This window comes from Podarcis muralis, chromosome 13, assembly GCF_964188315.1.
Source record: "Podarcis muralis chromosome 13, rPodMur119.hap1.1, whole genome shotgun sequence".
Lineage (NCBI taxonomy): Eukaryota > Metazoa > Chordata > Lepidosauria > Squamata > Lacertidae > Podarcis > Podarcis muralis.
In genome coordinates, this window is record NC_135667.1 from 25120168 (window position 1) to 25143554 (window position 23387).

At 40.1% G+C, this 23387-nt stretch overlaps 3 protein-coding genes across 3 annotated transcripts; 2 read left to right on the top strand and 1 right to left on the bottom strand.

Annotated features, from left to right (window-relative positions):
• Positions 1-5324: 5324 nt before the first annotated feature.
• On the bottom strand, positions 5325-6272 carry LOC114582999 (olfactory receptor 6M1-like). The gene has a single exon (XM_028704344.2). It carries the CDS (start codon positions 6270-6272, stop codon positions 5325-5327), a length of 948 nt encoding a protein of 315 aa, XP_028560177.2.
• Positions 6273-13909: 7637 nt separating this feature from the next.
• On the top strand, positions 13910-15085 carry LOC114582542 (olfactory receptor 6M1-like). The gene has a single exon (XM_028703639.2). The coding sequence runs from the start codon at positions 13928-13930 to the stop codon at positions 14876-14878; it is 951 nt and encodes a 316-aa protein (XP_028559472.1). The 5' UTR covers positions 13910-13927; the 3' UTR covers positions 14879-15085.
• Positions 15086-17683: 2598 nt separating this feature from the next.
• On the top strand, positions 17684-18637 carry LOC114582997 (olfactory receptor 6C65-like). Its single transcript, XM_028704342.2, has one exon. The coding sequence runs from the start codon at positions 17684-17686 to the stop codon at positions 18635-18637; it is 954 nt and encodes a 317-aa protein (XP_028560175.1).
• Positions 18638-23387: the final 4750 nt, after the last annotated feature.

The following is a 23387-nucleotide window of genomic DNA, read 5'->3' on the forward strand; positions in this document are numbered from 1 at the left end:
AATGCCCCATCGATTCCAACTATTGGGAAGGGGGAACCTGGGAGAAGAGCAGACAAAACTACCTTTTAGAATGTGAGAATATAGATGTATCATGATATATCCTAAACCTAAATCCTGCATCTAAAGTATCATTCATTAAATGCAATATAAACGTTATGCAATATTGTTCCATAACTTCTTTAGGCATATCTCCATCAGTTTGTCAAGTCAAGTTTTAGTTTTCAGTTTTATGCTGTTTTGTATATTCTATGTCTGGAAAAGATCAGTAGGGTTGTTTTCCTCCTGATGTAACTTCTTGTTTATGAAAAAATTATAAAATTGTGATCTATGCAACAGTTACTATATAATATAGGGGGGGCAGTTCTTTGATCAAACAGGTACTAGAAATTTAGCAGATATAAAAGCAGAGCAGAGCTGGGAAGAAATAGAGACAAATTTTAATAGTTACATTTTTAAAAACCAAGTTATTTTGAGCAACGATAGTACAGGTTGGCTTTCAGATATTGTTGGGTTAAACTTCTCACCAGCAAATAGTCAGTATTGGTGGGCACTGTAGCCCAACAATATCTGGAAGGCAACTAATTTATGATTTAGAAATTTTATATTAATAGTTTTTCTAATCTTATTTATTGTTTTTTGTTATACGCCTTAATAATAATTTTAAATATTGTTCTATTCCTTACTTGCATGCATCCTAATCATAACAATAGAAATAATATCTCATTATGTTCACTTTTCCCCATCTGCGTATAAATAGGATTCCTTCTTTTCTTCCTCCCTCCTTGATTAAGAGAAGTTAACAGAGGTCAACAGAAGCAGGGGTTTCTTCCCATGGAGGTAGATATCCTTAAACTAGTTTTCTTTGCATATACTCAATGCAGACTAGGTTAGGTGGGTGACTGGGCAGACAGGCTGGGAGCTGTAAAATAAAATGATAAAATATGAACATATAACTAACCCAATGAAGTCCAAGAAATCTACAAAAATCTGCAGTATTATCACAATTCAACATGACTGGTAAAAGCAGCATCAAGCTGGCCAATCGATGCTTATGTTTGCCCACCACACTCGTCTTACAGTTTACATGTTTCTCTTGCCTAGCAAAGCTTACCATATTTGTTTAAAACTACAAGCTCCTCTCCAACACAGACAAAAAGCACATTTGAAGAGATGTGCTTATACCAATATATTAATATTCCTTTCTTTCTAGTATAAATTCCATTATCTCCATTCCACTTTTGCTCCATTCACTTGTAACCTCAATTTTTATTATTATTTTTAATTCTAAGAGTTTTATTGAGAAGAAATCCCATGGATTTCAATGTAATTTCCAGGAGTTAGGGGAGGGGACAGGAGAGAGAAAAGGCTAATTGAAACACTCTCCTTATAATACCTTAACCTACCTTAATCCTAATATGTACATCGATTGCTCATTACCCATGTTACATTGACAATAATGCTGGTGTTTAAATTCACTGACAAATGGAAGCATTGTGACCCGTACTTGGAAGGTGTATAAATGACACTCTTACTGCCATGCAAATTTTCTATTGAGATGTAATGTTAATAATAAAGAATGGAGATGAAATATAGGAGTAGGGTGTAGGAAATGAACCAGAACTGAGTTCTCAAACAAGCAAAGTCTTTTAAGAGCATAAAAAAAATGAAAGAGCCCTCCTGAATCAGACTTTAAAACATAATAAAACATTTAAAAAACACTTGTCTATAAAGGATTACCTTCAGATGGATTGGGAGTTGAATAACTCCATACCCTGCAACATTTCGCCAATGAAAATAGATACATCCTAAGGAAAAGTGGGACATTCCGGGATTGAATCAGAAACCGAAGCGGCTTCTCTAAATCAAGGATGTCCCTGGAAAATAGGGACACTTGGAGGGTCTGACATTTACATTCCCAGAGTACAGTTCCCCTCTCTTCTGGAGATTCAATAGTTGTAAAAAATGGAAACCAGCCAGGAAGATTCCTTCAGTTCCACCTACCTCCAAGCACAGTACAGGTAGTCTCATTGAAATACATTAGACATACTGGTAAGTTGTCCCATTGATTCCATAAGTACCTTCTTCTGGAACCAACTCATAGTGTGTTTAATTCCTATTGTGTTTGGTCTTGAGGAGATAAGCTGAATAGTATTATTAAGTATGAATAAGTAAAAACTTGTATACAGTTCATGCTACATGAATGCAGAAGAGGATAATTGAAAAAAACCTTACATATTTACTTTTATCTTCTATATGATGGCTTTATTAGCAATTAGAAAATCTCAAGGCTCCAATTAACTTTGCACGTCTTACTTTCTACTATGAACCCCCCCCCAAAATAATAATAATAATAATAATAATAATAATAATAATAATAATAATAATATTTTTACAGGATTATGGGACATTAAAATGGTCAACCTTTAAAGAGATTTCTAGGGCCATATTATATTGTTACAGATCTGGAGAAGCAGACTTGGGGAGCAAAGGATCCCATAACTGCTAGAGTTAGGGAATGTTAGAAATTAGTATATGGCAGAATTTAGTTAATGTCTGGAGTATGAAAGGGAAGGTGCCAGACTAAACAAAAATAAATAAATCACATGGGAATAAGTGCCATTAAGGTATAATTACTGGACAATGACCATCCATTGACCTTCTGCCTGAGCTCTGGCTAAATAGAAGAGTTGGGAGGGGACGGTTACAGGAGGCATGATGTCACACAGGAAAAATGTGCCCTTTTGGAAAAATAAAAGAGGTCTAGATAAGTGGGGTGAGTAAATAGAGGTTGGAGAAAAAGAGGGAGAACCCCACAAGCTGCTGGGAAGACAAGAACTGTCTTGGTGGGATGGCTGAAGGCAGGTTGGGAGAGAGGCATGGAGATGCCTGGGAATCCAGTGCTGGGCTACAGTGAAGGAAAGGCTCCACCTGAAATGTAAATGTTGTAAATTCTCTCCAAACCCAGGTGTAAGTATTTCTACAATAAACCATATTTCTTAAAGATATTAGTCTCCACTATGCCTTGATTTCCCAGATACAACCCTGTTTGAGCACATGGAACTCCCTGGAATCTTGCTACCACTTGGCAGAGATTAGAGCAGGGGTTGGCACACAGACTTTTTAAAAAAAAAATCATTTCTAGATGTGAGGGTCACAGCCATGCTTATGGGGTTGACACAAGGATAATATATCCCCCAATGAGCCAAACTCAAACAGGCTCATGACTAAGTCTATCAATCAGTAGTACCTCAAGTCTTTTTTTTTATATTAAAAAAAAAAATCATTATTTGAAAATCCACATAATTGCCTGGGGGAAGAAATTTGAATATAAACTACTTCCGTTGCAAAGGGGGGAAACTGCTCCTTTTAAAAACAGGGAATGATTTTATTTCCAAAGGAGGCTTGCAAAGCTCACTGTGCAGTACTTCCTAAGCACCAATCGCCAGCTGGGTGTCAGTTGTTGAGCTTTTTTGACTTTTGGAAATTCCCCCCGGACAATTTCAATTCCACTTTTCAAATCCGGGAATGTCTGGGAAAATCAGGACATATGGCAGCCCCACAACCAAATGATCAGCAGTGCCTGCAAAGCCTTTTTCTCCAAGTCCCACCTATAGCTGCCCCTCAGCTGTTGTCACATATGACTTCACATGCAGGACAGCTGGGTGTGGCTTGAATGAATAGGATGATGAATGAATAGGATAGCTTAATGGGCAATAAAAGGCCACAACTTTATTGATTACAGCATGTGAGAAGGTATTGGCTTAGGCATTGGAACTTGAAGCAAAAAGTGAGAGCAATGGCGTGAGATGGCTGGCGTGGCCGCATTTGAGTGGCAAACCACACCCCATCTGCGCATCCCGATTGGGTGCTCAACCGGGGGGCATAGCGCGCCAGAGGATGGCGCAGGGGGCGGAATGCATGGCGATGATGGGAATCGTCTCCCGCTCACAACACCTCCCGTCCGGAAGGAGGAGAGGCCCTGTGAGAGAAATACATTTGTTAAACACTAAACTTAACATTTTGACATGGATTTATTTATATATGTAAGCATCATTACACTTTAATGCAGAATTGAATTAATATATGCAATGGTGATACAGACTAGAAATATACTGATTCAACCACCCCTCGTTACACATCCCTACTGTGTCTGAACAAAGCTCTGAAACCAGAGCATAGAGTTCCATGTAAGTAATATAGACATAGTCAATTTATTTGTAACCGCATATTCTACAAATACATCTGTGCTTGAAGCTGTTCACAAAAATATCTAAATATTGGAACATATTTTGTTGCTGGCGTCCTTTCTCAGGATATGATGAAAAAATACATATGCTGTAGAGACTAATGTGGGAGAGACATGTTTTGTTGTAGCTGGGGCAGATGAAGGAGCAAATTTACAAAACACAACAATACTTCATGACACAAAAGAATAATGATGATGATAATTAATATTCAACAAAAATAACAGTTCATATAACATACATGAAAATTCAAGAGTGCAAAGTTCAACAAGTCAAGTAGTTTCACATCCTAATGCACCATCAAAACTGATGGCATCAGTGCCTAGTAACCTCCTACCTTTCATTTACGCCTGATCCACAAAGTCCAGAAAGTAACTTCAGACTTCATCTGGAAATGGATCCCTTATAAAGACTCTTATGGCTAGAGTATGGGAAAAAGCAAGCAGAAACAGCCATTCACTGATGAAAAACACAATTTATTTTCCCTCACAGCTCTTCTAGAAGAAGTTACATTATGAAGGCTCTTGGAGTGTGGGGCAAAACATGTGAAACCAAAGTCTCTCCCTTCCCCTCATATTCACACCATACATTTAAAGTGAATTGCTTTCCCTCAAAGAATCCTGGGAATGCTAAGTCACTCCTCACAGAACTACGATTCCCAGCACCTTTAACAAACAACACTTTGCCTGTTTTGCTCTATTACCAAAGGGACACTTAGGGGGAAGGATCTAATTAAGAAGGGGAAGGATCCAGCTGCAAGGAACAGAGGAACAGGAACAGGAGGATCTGGCAGTATATTAGTCTCCTCTGGACCATAGCTGGTTGAAGAGCTTGGTCATGGACAAGGGTGTAGTGCTACAACTGAAAAGACTCTCACTCTCTGTTCATAACCCGCATAACCTCAGATGGTGGGGGACATCTTTAGAGAAGAAGTTTCTCTGTAGATTAGTGTAGGAGAAGGCAATTCTCCACAGTCATAAAACCCAGTCAATATGCATGATGGACAACACAATCTGTGCTGTTATATTGAAAATGTGAACTCTCATGTAAGGTATATATTCTGAAGGTGTATATAGTACCTTAGTTATGTTTTATTCTGGAGGTTAGCTTCTTTAGGACATCTTTTAACACCTCTTTCATTTGTTCATTCCTTAGACTAAAGATGAAAGGGTTCAATAAAGGTGTCAAGATGCCAGAGAAAATGGCTAATGCTTTGTTCATGCTCATGGTGTCACTCTGAGATGGCCTGACATAAACAAAGATAGAGATTCCATAGCCCATGGAGACAACAGTGAAGTGGGATGCACAGGTGGCAAAGGCCTTCTCCCTTCCCTTTGCAGAAGGGATTTTGAGGATGGTACTGATTATGTAGACGTAAGAGACAGCAGTGAATGAGAGAGAGCCAAGCAGTAGAAGCAAAGACCCAATGAAATCTATGAACTCGATAAAGCTGATGTCAATGCAGGCGAGGTGTAGCAAAGGGGCACTGTCACAGAAGTAGTGATTAATGACATTAGGTCCACAGTAAGGCAACCTCACTTTCAGCACTGTTGACAAGAACACAGACAAGAACCCACCGATCCAAGAGCCAATCAGCATATTGACACAAACTTTCCCAGTCATGAGAGTGGGGTACCTAAGCGGGTAGCAGATGGCCATGTAGCGGTCAAAGGACATTGCAGCAAAAAGGATGAACTCTGTAGAACCCATGAAGAAGTAGAAGTATGACTGAGCAAAGCAACCACCAAACGAAATAGTTTTTCTTTCAGCCAGGAGATTGGCTAACATTTTAGGCACGACACACGTTGTCATGAGTATCTCGATTAAGGACAAGTTGCTGAGGAAGAAATACATAGGGGAGTGAAGGCGATGATCCGTGCAGATGAGTACAATGATGAGTGCATTCCCCAGCACTGTCACCAGGTAAATGAGAAGGAAAACTATGAAGAGGATGATCTCCACATTTGGTTCATACATAAATCCAAGCAGAAGAAATTCACTGACATTTGTCACATTCTCTATTTCCATGTTATGGCATCCTGAATGAAGGAAGGAGGGGAAGGGATGATCATCAGTACTAGCATTGTAAACTTCATTGCAAAGAATAAATAGAAGACCCATATTCCACACAGAGTTATATTACATAAACAAGTACCATAGTGAAAAGCAAATGATAGTTGTATTGTATGTATTACTTGATCTTGCTTTGTAAGGATGGGATCATGTTTTCTGTTTCTGCGAAGCATGTAAATGTAAAGACTGAAGTGATGAAACATATTTTGCCATCCTTATTACCCGATGATCAGGTAACAAAAGTGTGTGTGTGTGTGTGTGTGTGTGTGTGTGTGTGCAACGTATCATATATGTAGAAGATTTTAACAAGCTACAATATAAATACTATTAAAGGATTGAAATATGTCTAAAATACTGGGCTGCAAGGGAATGTAAATTTCCTTATGAGTAAGCATCACAATAGGTTATACTACAAGTAATCATAGATAAAGTTGTTCTGCATATGACATTAAGTTTTCTATCCCAGACTATAGTGCAATAGCTTTTATTGCAAAATATTTTAGTAATAAGTAGAGAGAGAGAGAGAGAAGTATCAGTTTGGCAACAGGTAAGTTTCCTTGAGAATCAATTTAGTTTATATCCAATTTATTTATTTCATAAAATTTATACATCACTTGATTGTAAAAACAAACAAACATCAAGGTGATTTACAAAATTTATTGCTATCATACAAAAATTCTTGTTTCAAAATGTTGAGCTCCTCAAGCTTCATTTTACTCCCATCTACAAAATCAATCTTAACTGGATTGTGAAATTAGCTATGAAAAAGTAGTTGATTCTATGAAACCATCAAATGAATGGTTTCATGCATCAATGAATAAATATCAATGCAATAGTTTAAAGCATATTGGAGCTATATTGGAGCCTATATTCTGCAAAGGTGACTTAGACATATGTGAAATGAATAATAAATAAAATCTATATTATCATCTGCATTTTCTAGAAAACAATATCCCAGTTTAGAATGTCTGTAAGCATTCAGTTGATAAATGGTTGGTACATGTGTATATTGTGAGAGTGAGCAAAGCGAGGTATCACAATTATCTTACCTTGCAAATGCTCAAGTGTTCTTCTGTATGCATAGGAAAGATCACTGGTAAGATTTCTAGGTGTATGTCGACGTCAGATAATGTGTCCAGAATAATGCCTCTCATCTGCAAAGTTGTTGGTTTTTATTACTGCAAACTGCATGTGGTTTCTGAATGTAACTACACTTCCACATTTATCAAATATAAGGTCAACATCAAAATAATAACAAAGTTTTCCCGCTGCAGATTTTAAAGAATGAAAGCAAATGCAAATTGTTAATAATAAAACCCCAAAACAATTGACCCCTACACAAAGTAGAGAGAATAACACAGCCCTTCTGAAGATGAAATAGTTTTCCTGCCCCAGTCTATTAAGGATGGTTGGATTCTGTTGTTTCAAACTTTATGCTGTTTCACCTTTTCCTTAGGGAATGTTGCTTGCTACCCCTGACAACATCCCCAGGGAAAAAGGGAATGGAAGAATATTTGTGTATATATGCACCCAGGACACGTATAAATTTTAGGAGAAGATGCCCACAACATTTCATCACATGACTAAAAAGAAACTTTTTGGTTTTCTTTAAAGAAGTGAACAAACATTGCAGAATCACTTTAACCAGAGTGTGGGACTTCACAGCTGGCAATGCAAATTTGGCTGTGAGCTGTGAGGAAATAGGCCTGGAGAACGGTTCATGAAGTATGGCTATGAGGTGAAGAACTTCATCAGCCTGGACAAGAAGACCCTGACCTGGACAGTAGTCGAGGTGCCAGCCCAGGTGCCCAAGGGGGGGGGGGAGTGTGAACGCAATGCCACGCTGACCTGGAAAGGCTACTTAGAGGAGGAATGTATGGAGTAATTTAAGAAACTCATGGACTATAGCAAGACAGCCAGAGGTGAAGGTGACCAGGAAGGCTATGAAGGTTTGAAGACCTTCCTTTGCCAAGCCCACAGCTTCTACACCAAGGGGATTGATGCCAACTGGGTGGAGGATGGGGAGATCTGACAGGAGGGCACCTTCTGTGGAGTGGTCACACCCAACTCAGAAAGGACCTACTATGCTTTGTTTGGCATCAAGACAGACCCCAAGGAGAGGGACCACTACTTGTGCCATGTGGAGCATGACAGCCTAAAGGAGCCTCAGGACATGGCTCAGGATCTCCAACCCAGCTGCGGAGCAAACCGTTTGGGTGCCCTGTGCCCAGGGGTGGGGCCAACCGCCCATGGGAGCAGGGCCAGCTGCCCGCGGGGTGGGGCGAGTTGGGGTAGAATGCTCTGCGGGGCCTCTGAGGAGTCTGCCTGCCTCCTCCCACTCAGCCGCCCTACAGCTGAGGGGGAGACAGCAGGTGCACCCTTTGGGGCATCGTTGAGCCTGCGGGTGCCCAAGCCACCACGTCACTTCCAGGAGAGACGTGTGGCTGCAGGCCCTGTGGTGAGTGCTGCCCAGCATTTTGTCACCCCTTCAGTGGTGACACCCAGGGTGGACTGCCCCCCCACCCCTGCTCCCACCACCACCCTCACAAAAATGATTCACCTCTTGTGTTAATAGAAAATATCACAGTAGGCATGAACGTAAGAATTTCGGCAGAACTTAATTATCAGGAGACTAATTAATACGACCCACATTTTAAATAAGAATTCAGTTGTGTGTTTCCACAGGGAACTAATGAGTCAGGGAATGTGGGTTAAGCATTTCTTGGAATTTATTTAAAAGTTTTTTTGGGGGGGATACAATTCTTTGCCTTTCATTATTTTGAAATTAGGTAGAAAATATATCTTGGGAATAATGAAAGCATTGACACTCCTGGGTAAGATGGCAAAGAAAGAAATACAGTTTTGCAGCTAATTAGTTCTTAGAAGTTGTTAGAAATGTTTATCTATGGAATTAAACAGTATTAATCTACAATAGATGGCATTTGGCATTAATACTTACACATGTAAACTTGTACTAATCAACAACATATATTTTTCTGGTTGACATTTCTGATTAGCCAAAGCAGGCATTTAGTATTTTGTTCAATCTACATAAATCCACTTGGAAGGTACTTTGACACAATGCTTCCTGCATAAACTTATAGTGGGTGGGAGAATTCTAAAATAATTTCAACATAGAGAAAAGTACATTTCTAAATATAATATTGAACAGTTTAATCTCTTAATTGCTGATTTCATTCTATAAAAATATAGCACAGTAAAGCATTAAGGTGACTATTATTATTATTATTATTATTATTATTATTATTATTATTATTATTATTTTATACCCCACCCATCTGGCTGAGTTTCCCCAGCCACTCTGGTTGGCTCCCAACAGAATATCAAGCATTAAAAATGCCTCTAAACAGGGTTGTCTTCAGATGTCTTCTAAAAGTCAGATAACTGTTTATTTCCTTGACATCTGATGGGAGGGCGTTCCACAGGGCGGGCACCACTATTGAGAAGGCCCTCTGTACTCAGTAGTGCAGCAATATTTGCTAAACTTCTTTATTTACATATAATACACTCGGAGCATTCTGACTTAGCTCCTTCCTCTTTCTCATCAGGCAGCAAAGAGAAAGAGACAAAGGACAATAGTCCTACATTCTGGAACACAGTAATATAAACATCCTGTCTCTGTCACTTCCCACTATGTGGAATGAAAACATACACTGTCATATGATAAAAAACCAATCCCATGACTGCAACACGAGGCAAGAATCCTAACAGTAACTAGGGACTACATGCAAGCAGAAAGATTGTGTGTTGGGACAGGGAAACAAATGGGTGCTGCATGCTAGAGCTGTGCACAAAAATTTCAATCTGCCCTGAAGCCCTTGTCTATGCCCTTCCTACTCCAAGATTGGGCTGATTTGCCTTGGTCTAGTCTGGAGTCCACCCACCTCACCCCAAATCCATCCCCAAAGCCATTTGGGTTACGTTAAAGGTTTGTTTTGTTTTGTTTTGTTTTGTTTTGTTTTCTTTTGTTTTGTGTTTTGTTTTGTTTTGTTTTGTTTTGTTTTGTTTTGACAACCATATAAAAAAGCCAGGAGGAAATCCACCAACACTCTGCAGGATCTGATTCTATTACTTAGCAGCTGTCCAATTCTAAATGGTGCTGCTCCTTCATGAGGAGCTTCCTTGTATGCAAAAGAATCTGCTTGCAAAGAGCTAAAACTCCTTCATGAGGTTTGTGTAACTCAGATGAAATGAACATTCACATTTTATAATGTGGGAGCCCTTTACAGGATCGCACGCGGTGCTACAGTTCCCAGGGAACTATCTAGTAGAGAGGTGGCTGGCCTGCCTCTCAGTGTTATTATTTGGAGGTTCATGCCCAGCCTCAGTAATCAAGTTTCTTGCTGGGAGGTGGGGCCAGCCCATTTATAATTAGGGGGTGGAGCCGACAGTATCCAGGCAGTCGGCTTAGGAGATTCACCCTCCCTACCCTCCCTTTGATTAATGTTTTCTTGTTTGCGAGTTAACTTTTTCTTCCTGTTTAGCAGGCGCTGCTACGGTCTTTGACTGGTAGCTGTTGAAGGACCGGGAAGAAATTTTCCTGCATTGGCAGGTTTTGTCTTCACCGTAGCAATTCATCACAACTTTGGCGGTTATGGCCTTGGGTGGAATTCTTTAGTCTTTTCTTCCCTATAATGGGGGGGGGGAGGTTTGAAGTGGTAATTCACCCCCCTGCAGCGGTGATTCCAGGGACCGCTCTTAAAGGGGTTATATATAATGGGTGTCACTGGTCATACACTGAAAGGTCGTCAGTGAACTACCCTGAGTGCGGGGATATGGGCTGGGCTGCCTGCTACACTTACATCTCACAGAGCACCCCCATATCCCATTTACCCTGACGAGCCCCAGTTCCCCCCAGCTGGGAGGCTGGGAGGGATACACGCACAAGGCCTAAGCCAAGGTCTTCCTACATTCGGAAGTTTAATAATGCTGTGGCCTAATTTTTAATTCCATAATGTCAAGAGTCTTTATTCCTTTCTTATGATCCCTGGGGGCTGCAGCACCTGGTCACACAATGATACCTTCTGAATGCTGATGATGCCTTAGACTCAGGAGACCACATTCTTGCCACTAGCTCCCTATCTTGGTCACTTGGACAGCATTGATGGCCTTGCTATGCTTCCCACTTCATAACTCTAGTCTAGAATATTTTGAAGTATGCATTGTACCCCCCCCCCAGCATCGCCCCAAGAGTAATATCCATACTAACTGGGCCTCCAAGGACTTTTTTTATTAATTAGTTTGTTTATTTATTCAGGTTGTGTGGGGATTGAATAGACATCTTTTATGCATATAGAGAGACAGAAAGAAGGGCTGAGGTTGCCATTTTTCCTGCCATTGCAGGAACTAATTTTAAAATCAAATAGGTAAGTTTTTCAAAACACTTGGTGTTGGAACCAGTCTTTTTAGCAAGGTGCTCTAGTGCTTTATGGAGGTCAGAAGAGACTTTACTCTTAGCAGGATTCATCGCTAGACACATGGGGTTTTAGATTGCTAGTGGATAAAAAAATATGTTAAATCTAGAACTTTAGTGCTCCTTTCCACAGAGAACTCATGGATTTATGCCACTTAACTGTCCATGTTTTAACAAGAAATGCAGACATGCTAAATTCTAGACTTATTTTATTGTCCTTTTTATTGTGTGCTTAACTTGTTCATATACTGTACCTGTTATTACAGAACCTATAGGAAACACTTAACACGTATGATTTTCCTTACAAGAACAAGTCCATAATGGTCTGGCAGTAGCCATCATACTGCAAACAATTTTATTTTTCTTCTTTGATGGACATGTAAGCATGGATAACTCAGTCAACAAGAAAGTGAGTAATTACAAAAATCTATCATCTATCTCTATCTCTCTATCTCTCTATCTGATGTTCATACCAGCATATGAGGTGATATAGCTCAATGGCAGACCACATTTCCATGTAATGATTTCCATGTAAATATTCTAAGATTCAATCTCTGGCAGACTGCCATCATGAAGACAAGTAGTTGGAGGTAAAGCCCATCAAAATTACTGGGCTTCCCTGTCTCCCAACTAAGTAAATGTAAGAGGCACTAGCATCCTGAGGTGTGTGGTTGATGTCTTAATGTAGATATCAGAAGGAAAGGTTTGGTTGATCGAAATGGTAGCTGCCCATCCTTCTTCATGTAACTCACATGTTACTACTGCTTGTTTATTTGAGGTTAGGGAGATATCTGGATTGGAAGAACACACTGCAAAAGTAAAGAGGTTTCCAAAGGAAGTTAATGCTTTTCTCAAATTTTGGGAACCTCTGCAGTGTGTGTCCTAGTGTGTCCTGTGTCCTAGTGTGTAATTTTATACCCACTTAACAGCAAGCAAACTCTGATATTAAAAACTTATAGCACAAATATATGAAATTTGCCCTCTCTAGCCTTATATGTACAAATGCTGCTAGTGCATATACACATACATTAGGACATTATGTTACACTGTTTCATATGCAGCAGGTAAGTTAGTGTTGGAGCAACATTATAAACTGGAACTGTGTGTGCCTTAAGCACTTGTTGTCCAGACACTTTCATTATCTATATCACAATAAATAGAGAAATAATAGTACACAGGATCAAATGCACAAACAGAGAAATTTGATGACTTGTTTACAAATTAAGCTTGATTTAATGTGCATGTGTACATTTATACAAGTAATGTACAATTGGGGCCAGCTAGCACCCATATAAACTCCTCACCCAATATTCACATCTCTAATGAGTGACTTTCATGTTTAAACATATTGCCACAGGAAAAAAAAATTGTATGCCCTAGCATCACCCCAGTGCAATATTTTCCAAATGACATTTCCAGCTACTAGTCATCAATTAAGCAGCAATTAAATGTAGATCAATGAAGCAATGTGTATGTTTGTATGAACAAGGTATTTATGACTATTAACTGAATGTATACACTAACTATAATATCTAGAAGTTTGGTGATTAGTATTGGACTTAGACAAGGGAGATCTGCATTTAAATTCCTGTTCAGCCACAAAGCTTATTGGGTGGCATTGAGGCAAGTAACCATTTTACAGCCTAATCTATGTCTAAAGGTGACAGTGAAGATAAAAGGGGGGGGGGGGTTCATCACCTTGAGCTCTTTGGAGATAAGTCAAAATATACATTTAATAATAGGATCATTCTGTGACACTATGTCTCTTATGAGTGACTCAAGAAATTCCTAAATGTTATAAGCAACTGAGGAATATACTTCTGGGAACCAAGCATAAGATAAGGTAGGGATGGGGAACAACTGACACCCCCCCCCCATTGTTGTTGGACTACAGTTCCCATTATCCCTGACTATTGGTTATGATGGGCATGGCTACTGGATGTTGGAGTGAAACTTCTGGAAAGCCAGAGGTTCTCTATCCTTAAGCTATTTATTTTCTCTCATACAGCAAAGCAGGAAAAAGCCAGTAAAAGTCAGGTCCAGGAAATCAGTCAGCTAGCTGTCCTGGAAAATGGTGGCAGTCTGGAGGCATCTGAGATGTAGCACTGTGGTTCCGATACCATTTGTAACAAGATGCTTTCTCGTTATCTAGGTGGAGAGATAAATATGATGAAACATGGAAAGGAAGAATGCAACACATGTAACTGAGTTCATCCTAACTGGTTTTCCAAATCCTTGGGAGATAGAGATCCTCCTCTTTCTGATATTCTTCATCATTCTGATGGCAACAATGATTGGGAACACCATAATCATAACTCTTATAATAATTGATTACCGCCTACATTCCCCCATGTATTTCTTCCTCTGCAACTTGTCTGTCATTGAAATTTTTGCAACTCTGACAGTGGTGCCCAAAATGATGCAGAACTTCCTACTGGAAAAGAAATCCATCTCTTTCTATGGGTGCCTGGGTCAGTCATATTTCTATTTCTTGTTTGGCACCTCTGAATATGTTCTACTGGCTATGATGTCCTATGATCGATATGCAGCTATATGCTACCCACTTCGCTACAGCACAATCATGAGTGGGAAGGTTTGTGTCAATCTTGTTGTAGGTTCCTGGATGAGTGGATTCTTCTCCATACTTGTTCCCACGGTGATGAAGTTAGGCTTGCCTTACTGTGGCCCTAATGTGATCGATCACTTTTTCTGTGACAGTGCCCCTTTGCTCCACTTAGCCTGTACTGACATCAGCCTTGTGGAGCTTATTGACTTCCTCGTCTCACTTCCCATTCTTCTGGGTTCTCTTTTACTGACACTCATCTCTTACTTTTATATTATAAACACCATTCTCAGGATTCCTTCTGCCACAGGAAGGCAGAAGGCATTCTCAACTTGTGCCTCCCATTTCACCGTGGTTACAATTGGCTATGGCACCTCTGTCTTCATTTATGTTAGGCCTTCCCAAGCCAATTCTATGAGCTTCAACAAAATTGCCTCTCTGGTCACAACTGCAGTGACACCCTTGCTCAACCCCATTATCTTTACATTTAGAAACCAGAAAGTCCAGGAAGTTTTTAGGGACTCAGTTAACAAGTACATAAAGAAAAGAAAAGAGGGAGATTGAAAAGGGCTGTAAATTTACATTTATTCCACCCACACCCCTTAATTTTCTTCAAGGTGCTAATAGTAGGATACAAGGTTCTCACTTTAATCCCCCCACCCCTGGTAGCCTTGTGGTGTAGCTTAGGTTGAGAAAAAGTAAATGGCCTGAGGCTGCCCAATGTGCTTTATGACCGATCATGGATTTTGCCCAAGTTTCTTCATCACAGCATCCTAGACTTTACAACAAACAAAACATATTTCAAATTATTAAAAATGTTCTAAATTTGTATGTCTATATTCTCTCAAATTTGTTTTTAGATGTTCTGTAGAATCTGTAATAATGGAACCATCCAACAAAAACATGATATGCTATTATTTGTAAAGCACCTCTTGTATTTTTGTTTAAAATCAAAAATAAGGTTAGAAATGTTGAAGACAATATATTTTAGCCACAATAAATCAATTAATAAATTCTTGGTTGGATCTTATTGTGTTAGCAGTCATGGAAATATGAGAAGTACTTTAAATACAGTATATTAATTTTAAAAACTCCAAGAAAGGAAAAAGACAAGGAAAAAAATGTGGTGGGATCGCAATGTTAAACCCAAGTCAAAATTAAATGACTATTTTAGGACTAAGGTTGCTTCCAGATGACCTCTTTATTGTAGGGTTGTGCACTGGGTTCAGCCAAAGCCCAAATCCTGAACTGAAATCAGCTGATACAGAACCAACTGATTCAGCATGAAGCCTCTGGAAAGTTGCTCAGAAGATAATGTGGCCCTCACTCTGAAAAATGTCCCCTATCCCTGCTATGCACATTCCTACGGGCTTATCTCTAGGTAGACATACATAGGACTATTATGTTAAAATCCTATTAATTTTAATGGAACATGTTGCACATCAGATCTTAGTGTATTGCATAACATTTTATTTAGTCCCTGTGGTGATTCTGACAGTCTCATGAGAATCATTTTATGAGCAAATTTTATTTAATCAGCTGGAAGGGTGAAGTTGTTAAAGGATTGTTTGGTGATCCGTAGTAGCTGAGTGAAAGCAAGAGAATGTTTAGCACCATCTGAAATTACTCTTAGAAAGAATATGAAACCCTTGTAGGTCAGTTATCATATGTGCACCAGGGAGGTCATCTGAACAAGTGGTTTTCTATTGACTGAATAAGCTATTAAAACAGCTTATTCTGGAGTACCTCTGAAGTGCGTGAGGTTCCAAAAAGATCAAATCCAATTCTACAACAGCAATGGCAGGAACACAAATGAATATTCCTCTGATCTCTCTGTGTCCCCAAACATCTTTAGAATGTATCGCCTGGAAATGCAGCTGATTTTTTTTGCTGAAGATTTGGTTTAATGGTAAAAGAACACCTGTGAAGCACGGAGCATGATTTATGTGAGTCACAAAATGCCTTATAAAAATTAAAATCTTCTGTGATATTATGTCAGTTACAAATACATTTATTTTTAAAATATTTTTTAGCAAAGTTGGGTGGGTGTTTAGTGTTCAGGTTTTTTTTTTTTTTATCTGAATAGAAAATTTTTGAATCCCCCAGCAGGAAGACCCGTATGCAGCCTCCATACAGCAGGATAAAGTAACATAATGCAGGGATGAATATAAGGGCAGCATTGATAAAGGATATGGATAGTTAAGGACAGCAATGAATGTCTCAAAGGTCTTCTTCTTCTTCTTCCTCCTCCTCCTCTCCTCCTCCTCCTCCTTTGGCAATCACTCGTAGCCAAGTAAGATTGTCTTCCATGGACACAGTCTTAACAGTGCGTGCGTCCGTGACTGCGGAGGCCAATTCCACACATCCTTCCACAGTGGGGACATAGGTCTCAAGGTAAAACAAGGCTAGCAGGAGGAGAGCCTTTGGGTGCCACTACAGGTAGCAAAATCTTATCAGCTCGCAGTGACTGATTCAGTAACTTGCATATTCTTACAAAAACAAAAAAAACCTAACCCCACCACTGACCTTTACACTGGAACATAGCGTCTCTCCAGCTTTTCAGGCAGGTCCCTTTCTCAAATCTAGTTAAGATTCCAGGGATTGCATCTAGGACCTAATGCATGCAAAACATTTGCTTTACCACTGAGCTGTACCCCTACCCTCGTAGTTCAATACAACACTGTTTTCCATGCAGGCAACTTTATGCTTCTCAGCTGTTCATCTGCCTTTCCCTTTTTCATTATTCAGCTCATCTTCTGTTTCTCCATTTGCCTCACCTTACTGCTCCATTTTTCCCCCTCTTGGAAGAAAAAGGAAACACACACACACACACACACACACACATGCACACAGAAACATACATATTCATTTTGCCTTCCAGGAATATTAATTTTAAATATGATTCTTTAACAACAAACATAAACAACAACAACTATCTTTATTACGGTCCAGAGACCCAACAAAACATTACAAATCAATACAGAGTTCATACAGCCTACCTCCAGGTTAATCAAGCACTTTGTTTGGAATATAGGGCTCATTTGTTCTTGCAACCACCGATAAAAACTTTGCCACTGCCAACATAAACATGAACACACAATTATGTTGTGTTTCCTTGAGTGTGTCCTGTCACCAGGCTTACCTCTCTTTGTCTTTTTTTTTAATCTCTTGCTATATTATCTATGTACCCCAAAAAAATAATAAGTTGCAAGTCGTCATTTTATGTTATTATATGATATTGTATTTCACTCCATGGTATTTTATTTTATTTGTATTTTTGTATCGTTTTACTTTTGTGAGGTCTTATATTAAATAATTCCCCCTCCCACCCACCAGTTCTACTTCTTTCTCTCAGGAATCCTTGAAACCATGACAGAGAATCAAACTGTTATTACAGACTTCATCTTCCTTAACTTTCCAGAACTGCATCGGCTGGAACATCTCATGGGAGTCATCCTCCTTGCATGCTACCTGCTCACTGTATCTGGAAACCTCATGATCATCGTGATCATCATTCATGATCATCACCTACACACACCCATGTACTTCTTCTTATGGAATCTTTCCTGCTTAGAGATTTTAATTACAACCACTGTAGTGCCAAAGGTGCTGGCTAGTCTTCTGCTAGGCTTCACAACAATTTCGTACCCAGCTTGCCTTTCTCAGTGCTATTTCTTCTTCTTCTTAGGAAGCAGTGACTTTGTCCTATTAGCAGTCATGTCATACGACCGCTATGTGGCCATTTGCAACCCATTGCGCTACACATCAATTATGAGTACTCAGCTCTGCCCATGGCTAGTCCTCGGATCTTGTACTGTTGCCTTTTTGGCTACCATCTTTCCCACCATCCTGGTTATAAATCTACCTTTCTGTAACAACAATAATATTGATCACTTTTTCTGTGACAGTGTAGCCTTGATGAAGCTGGCTTGTGCTGACACTAGACTTGTGGAGCTACTGAGTTTCTTCTCATCCTCAGTCACAGTGATGGGATCCTTAATTTTCACAGTGGTGTCCTACATTTACATAATAAAAACCATTCTCAAGATCCCGTCTGCCTCTGGGCGCCACAAGGCATTCTCCACCTGTTCCTCCCACTTTATTATTGTCAGCCTTGGCTATGGCAGCTGCATCTTCATGTATGTACGGCCCTCAGGCAGCAACCCATCAATTAATAAGATGGTATCTTTGATCAATACAGTGCTGACACCCCTGATGAGTCCATTCATCTTCAGTCTGAGAAATCAGCAGGTGAAAGATGCCCTCAAGTCACTTTTTATTAAGCATGCAGTCTACTCAAAGAATAACCCAAAGTTGGGATAATGGTTTTTAAATAGAAAACATGAAGGTGAAATTAAATGAAGGGGGGGGGAGTTTCCTTTCAATTGTCTGTTGTTATTAGATAATCCACAAGATTTCAACTTTTCAGGTATAGTTTATATTAATTAGGGGGTCATGTGTAACTTCTTCACTTAGAGGGGGGAGGACTTCTTGCACTACATTATTTAGACTACTGGAAACTTCAGATTAGATTACTGATATTGCATGACTCTCTATTTTCTTTTAATTAAAAATGCATTTATTGTACTGTATTGTTTTTACCTTTCTCGTGTTGTAAATCACTTTGATATGTTTTGTGATTTAGCTGTATATAAATGCTTTTATAAATTAAATAAATAAATATTAGAACTCTGTGATCAATAGTTACCACTATTTATTGTTTGGTATATCTGCTAGCTGCTATATACCTTTACTGTGATACATTATTCACTCAACTATCAAATATTTTGAAATGCCTATATATGAAATTCAAAAAAATCTGAGGTAGACTTCATTACATAGTTGTTTTGGGTAACTTAGTACTAGAACTCAGTTTATTTCAGTTTGTTCCAGCTATTTACATAGAAGTGCATCTGGAGAGAAAAATAAGATTTGAATTTTAAGATAAGATAAATTTATTGTCATTGTCCGCATATACACAGTATACACAACAACGAAAATCAAACACCCACCCAAAGACCGGGTTCACATACACATTTGCACGTATCTCCAACACTCTCATCCTATTCAGACATAATCTATAAAAACATAACATAATCCAGAATATAACATAACCTATTAAAGGCATAACATAACCTAAAACCTATCTCATTCCTTCCTACTCCCTGCTTGCTATTCCTTGCAACTGGCCCTGAGATCATTATTTAGTGCAATCAGAGCTCTTGGATAGAAACTATTCAGAAGGCGTGTGGTTCGTGTTTTCATTGTCCTATATCTTCTGCCCGAAGGCAACAGTTCAAAGAAGTTGTGAGCAGGATGGGTGGGATCTCTCAAGATATTGTGTGACTTCTTCAAAGTGCGAGACGTGAAGATCTCATCCAGGGTTGGTAGTTGGAGCCCAATAACATTCTGGGCAATTTTAATTATTCTCTGTAAAGCTTTTTTATCCGTTTCAGAGCTGCTCCCATACCACGATAATATACTATAGGTTAAGACACTCTCGATGGTACTGTGATAATAGGACAGAAGTAGGTGCTGAGATAGATTCAGTCCCCTGAGCATTCTCAGGAAATACAACCTCCCCTGCACCTTCCTCACAACCATATTAATATTTGCAGTCCATGAGAGGTCCTCAGAGATATAAATGCCCAGGTATTTAAAACTACCAACCCTCTCCACCTCCTCGCCATTTATGTGCAATGGTAAAAATACACTTTTCTTTCTCCTAAAGTCAATTATGAGTTCTTTGGTTTTTTTGGTGTTAAGCATAAGATTGTTTTCTTTACACCATTGAATTAACCCCTGTACTTCTTTCCTATAAGCAGTCTCATCGTTCTCACTAATGAGCCCCACCACTGTTGTATCATCCGCAAATTTGATGATTGTGTTGGACTTATACAGTGGGGTGCAATCAAATGTGTACAGGGAATAGAGAAAGGGACTTAGCACACATCCCTGAGGGACTCCTGTGCTTAATACTAGAGTAGAAGAATAGTAAGGTCCCATTCTCACTGTCTGCGGCCTATCAGTCAGGAAATTCCTTACCCACAGACAGATCTTCTGATGTATACCCAAATTGGTCATTTTAAGAAATAACCTGTCTGGCAGAATTGTATTGAAGGCAGAACTGTAGTCCATGAACAACAGCCTTGCGTAGGTTCCCTGTCGTTCTAGATGACTCAGTACAGTATGGACAGCGATGGAAATAGCATCATCAGTAGATCTGTTTCTTCTGTATGCAAACTGGAACGGGTCTAGAGTGGATGGAAGACCAGCCTTAATATGATCTAGCACCAATCTCTCAAAACATTTCATAACGACAGATGTTAGGGCTATTGGTCTGTAGTCATTGAGAGATACCACCACTGACTGCTTGGGGACTGGCACTATAATCGATGTCTTCAGGCAGGTAGGGACAGAACCCTGCAACAGGGATAGGTTAAAAATGTCCGTAAATACACCAGCTAATTCTGCAGCACAGTCCCTAATAACCCGTCCCATGATTCCATCCGGTCCAGCTGCCTTCCTAATGTTAATGCTCCGAAAGGCACGTTGTACGTCACAGGTCTGTAATAAAAATGGTTGTCTATCAGTAGTAGTTTCTGATGATGTGCTGGTAGCCAATGCTGTAGTGACGGTAGTTCCAGTTCCCTCCTCAAAGCGACTAAAAAATTGATTCAGTTGATCAGCCAGGTGCGCACTGCTGCTAGCCAATTCGTTTTTAATATTTTGCCCTGTAATTTGTCGCAGGCCTTGCCATACTCGACGAGGGTCAGAGCTCTCAAAATGTCTTTCGATCCTCCGGCAGTACATAGCTTTGGCGTTCCTAATGCCCTTTTTCAATTTGGCTCTGGCTTCTCTATACTGTTGCGCATCACCAGAGTGAAAAGCAGCATTTCTTGCCTTTAACAGAAGATACACATCCCTGTTTAGCCAGGGCTTGTTGTTAGGGAACACCCGTATTTGTTTGGTGGTAGTGACAACATCAATGCAGCTTTTAACGTAGAACAGTACTGTTGAAGCGTATGTGTCCACATTATTCTCCACAAAAAGCGACCACTCGGTGCTCCGAAAGCAATCTTGAAGTTGCTCAGATGCACCTACTGGCCACACTCGTATCTCTCTAGTTGATGGTCTAATTCTGCGTACGAGAGGTCTATATGATGGTATCATAAGTAAAGATATGTGGTCTGACTGCCCCAAATTGGGCAAGGGCTTGGTCTTGTATCCATGCATGATGTTACTATATACTCGGTCCAGGGTATTTCCCCCCCTAGTGGGACAATCAACATACTGGTGGAACTTAGGGAGCACAGTCCTTAAATCGGCTCGGTTAAAATCACCAGCAACCACAAGTGCTCCATCCGGGTGGGCCCGCTGCTGTCTGCTAATAGCAGTTAGCAGGTGGCCCATAGCTGTAGTAGTGTTTGCATCGGGAGGTATATACACCGCTGTTATTATAACAACATTAAACTCACGTGGCAAATAAAAAGGGCGGCACTTCACCACTAGGTACTCCAAGTCAGGAGAGCAATGCGTGTCCATTTGTTTAATGTCCGAGCTCCAGTTGTTATTTATATAAACGCAAATTCCTCCTCCTCTGCTCTTCCCGGATTCGGCGGTTCTATCCGCTCTAATTACTGAGCGTCCTTCTAGCTGCAGAAGTCCCTGTGGAAAGGAGGGATCCAGCCACGTCTCTAGAAGGACCATAACACAGCAGTCCCGGATACTTTTCTGCCGAGAGGTAATAAGTTCCAACTCCTCTACCTTGTTGGGTAAGGATCTCACATTTGATACAAGGAGACTTGGCAATGCAGGCTTGTGGGGATTTTTACCTAGCCTCACTCGTAGTCCAGCCCTGCAACCCCTCTTCTGCTTGCGCCCTCTCCGTTTTCTTTTCTTTCTGGCAAGGAGAGCAAGGGGAGTATCCCAAGAATGTGCAAGATATGGAGGCTCTCTGATAAGCTCAGCTGGAATGTTATAGGTTGAGACCTCCTGGCTGCAACCTTCTCCTCTGCCGATACTTAAGAGCTCTTGACGACTATAAATTACTTGTGCCTGAGTATTCACAGTCCATAGCAGCAATAAGTTCACAAATAAAAATAAAACACAAATCACTGAATACCGGTCTTCGGAGTGCCGAGCCGCTGCAAGTGCTTGCGCCGCCATCCACTGGTAGTTTGTTTATATATGCACAAGCACAAGTTGTTTAATGACTTGATTCCAGGTTCAGGGAAACTTCTGAACTCTCCTTTTGTGGCACATTAGGCCCAGTGTATGAGGCAAATGGAGCTGATGAAGAATGAAATAGTGGGTAGCATTCTTGAGGGGTTTCTCAGACAACAGTTAGGCAGTGAACTGAGTCCCAGGAGGTAATTGTGATGTTCCCAGGAGGCAACACTTGCAAAAATTCCCAGCAAAAACCATGCCAACCACCACCCAGTAGTGAATGCTTGTTGTAAGACAGGCATGTCCAAAGTCCATTTTGGGGGCCTAATCCAGCCTGCCAGTCGGTTTAATCCAGCCCCCTGTGGCAGTTATTTCCTGGGGTAAAAGCTCAACAACTTTGGTCAGCCTCTTGGTCGGCCCTCACGACCCTTCACGTCATCAAATCTGGCCCTCTTTGAAAAAAGTTTGGACACCACTGTAAATGCAGATGGAATGGAGATCATGATTCTTGGAATGCAGCGGGGTGCCTCCGAACACGCAAACTACAAAAATAAATGCAAAATAAATATCTGCTCCAAAGCAGGGCGAGGTTGGGGATCCCTATCTGTACTTCTTAATTACTCTGTATAGTACTAGAGAGTACTATATGGCATGCTATAGGTGTGTGAAACTGTGTATGTGACCCAAGAATGGAAAGGGTGCACAGCTTTGCTAGTTATATTATGGACTGATTTAGGCAAAGGGTGCCCACAATGACAATGGAATCAAATATCTCTCCATTAGCAGTTGGCTTTCTTCAGTGAGTAATCTAAGTTATCATAGTGCACAATGGCAGAATATAAATACTTTAAGCAAATGAACAAATGCTTCTGAGCACTAAAGGGACATCTATGGATTGCTTCTG

Excerpts from the sequence above, each read along its gene's own strand:
- LOC114582997 (XM_028704342.2), top strand. The coding sequence starts at position 17,684 with ATGACAGAGAATCAAACTGTTATTACAGACTTCATCTTCCTTAACTTT.
- LOC114582542 (XM_028703639.2), top strand. The coding sequence starts at position 13,928 with ATGGAAAGGAAGAATGCAACACATGTAACTGAGTTCATCCTAACTGGT.
- LOC114582999 (XM_028704344.2), bottom strand. The coding sequence starts at position 6,272 with ATGGAAATAGAGAATGTGACAAATGTCAGTGAATTTCTTCTGCTTGGA.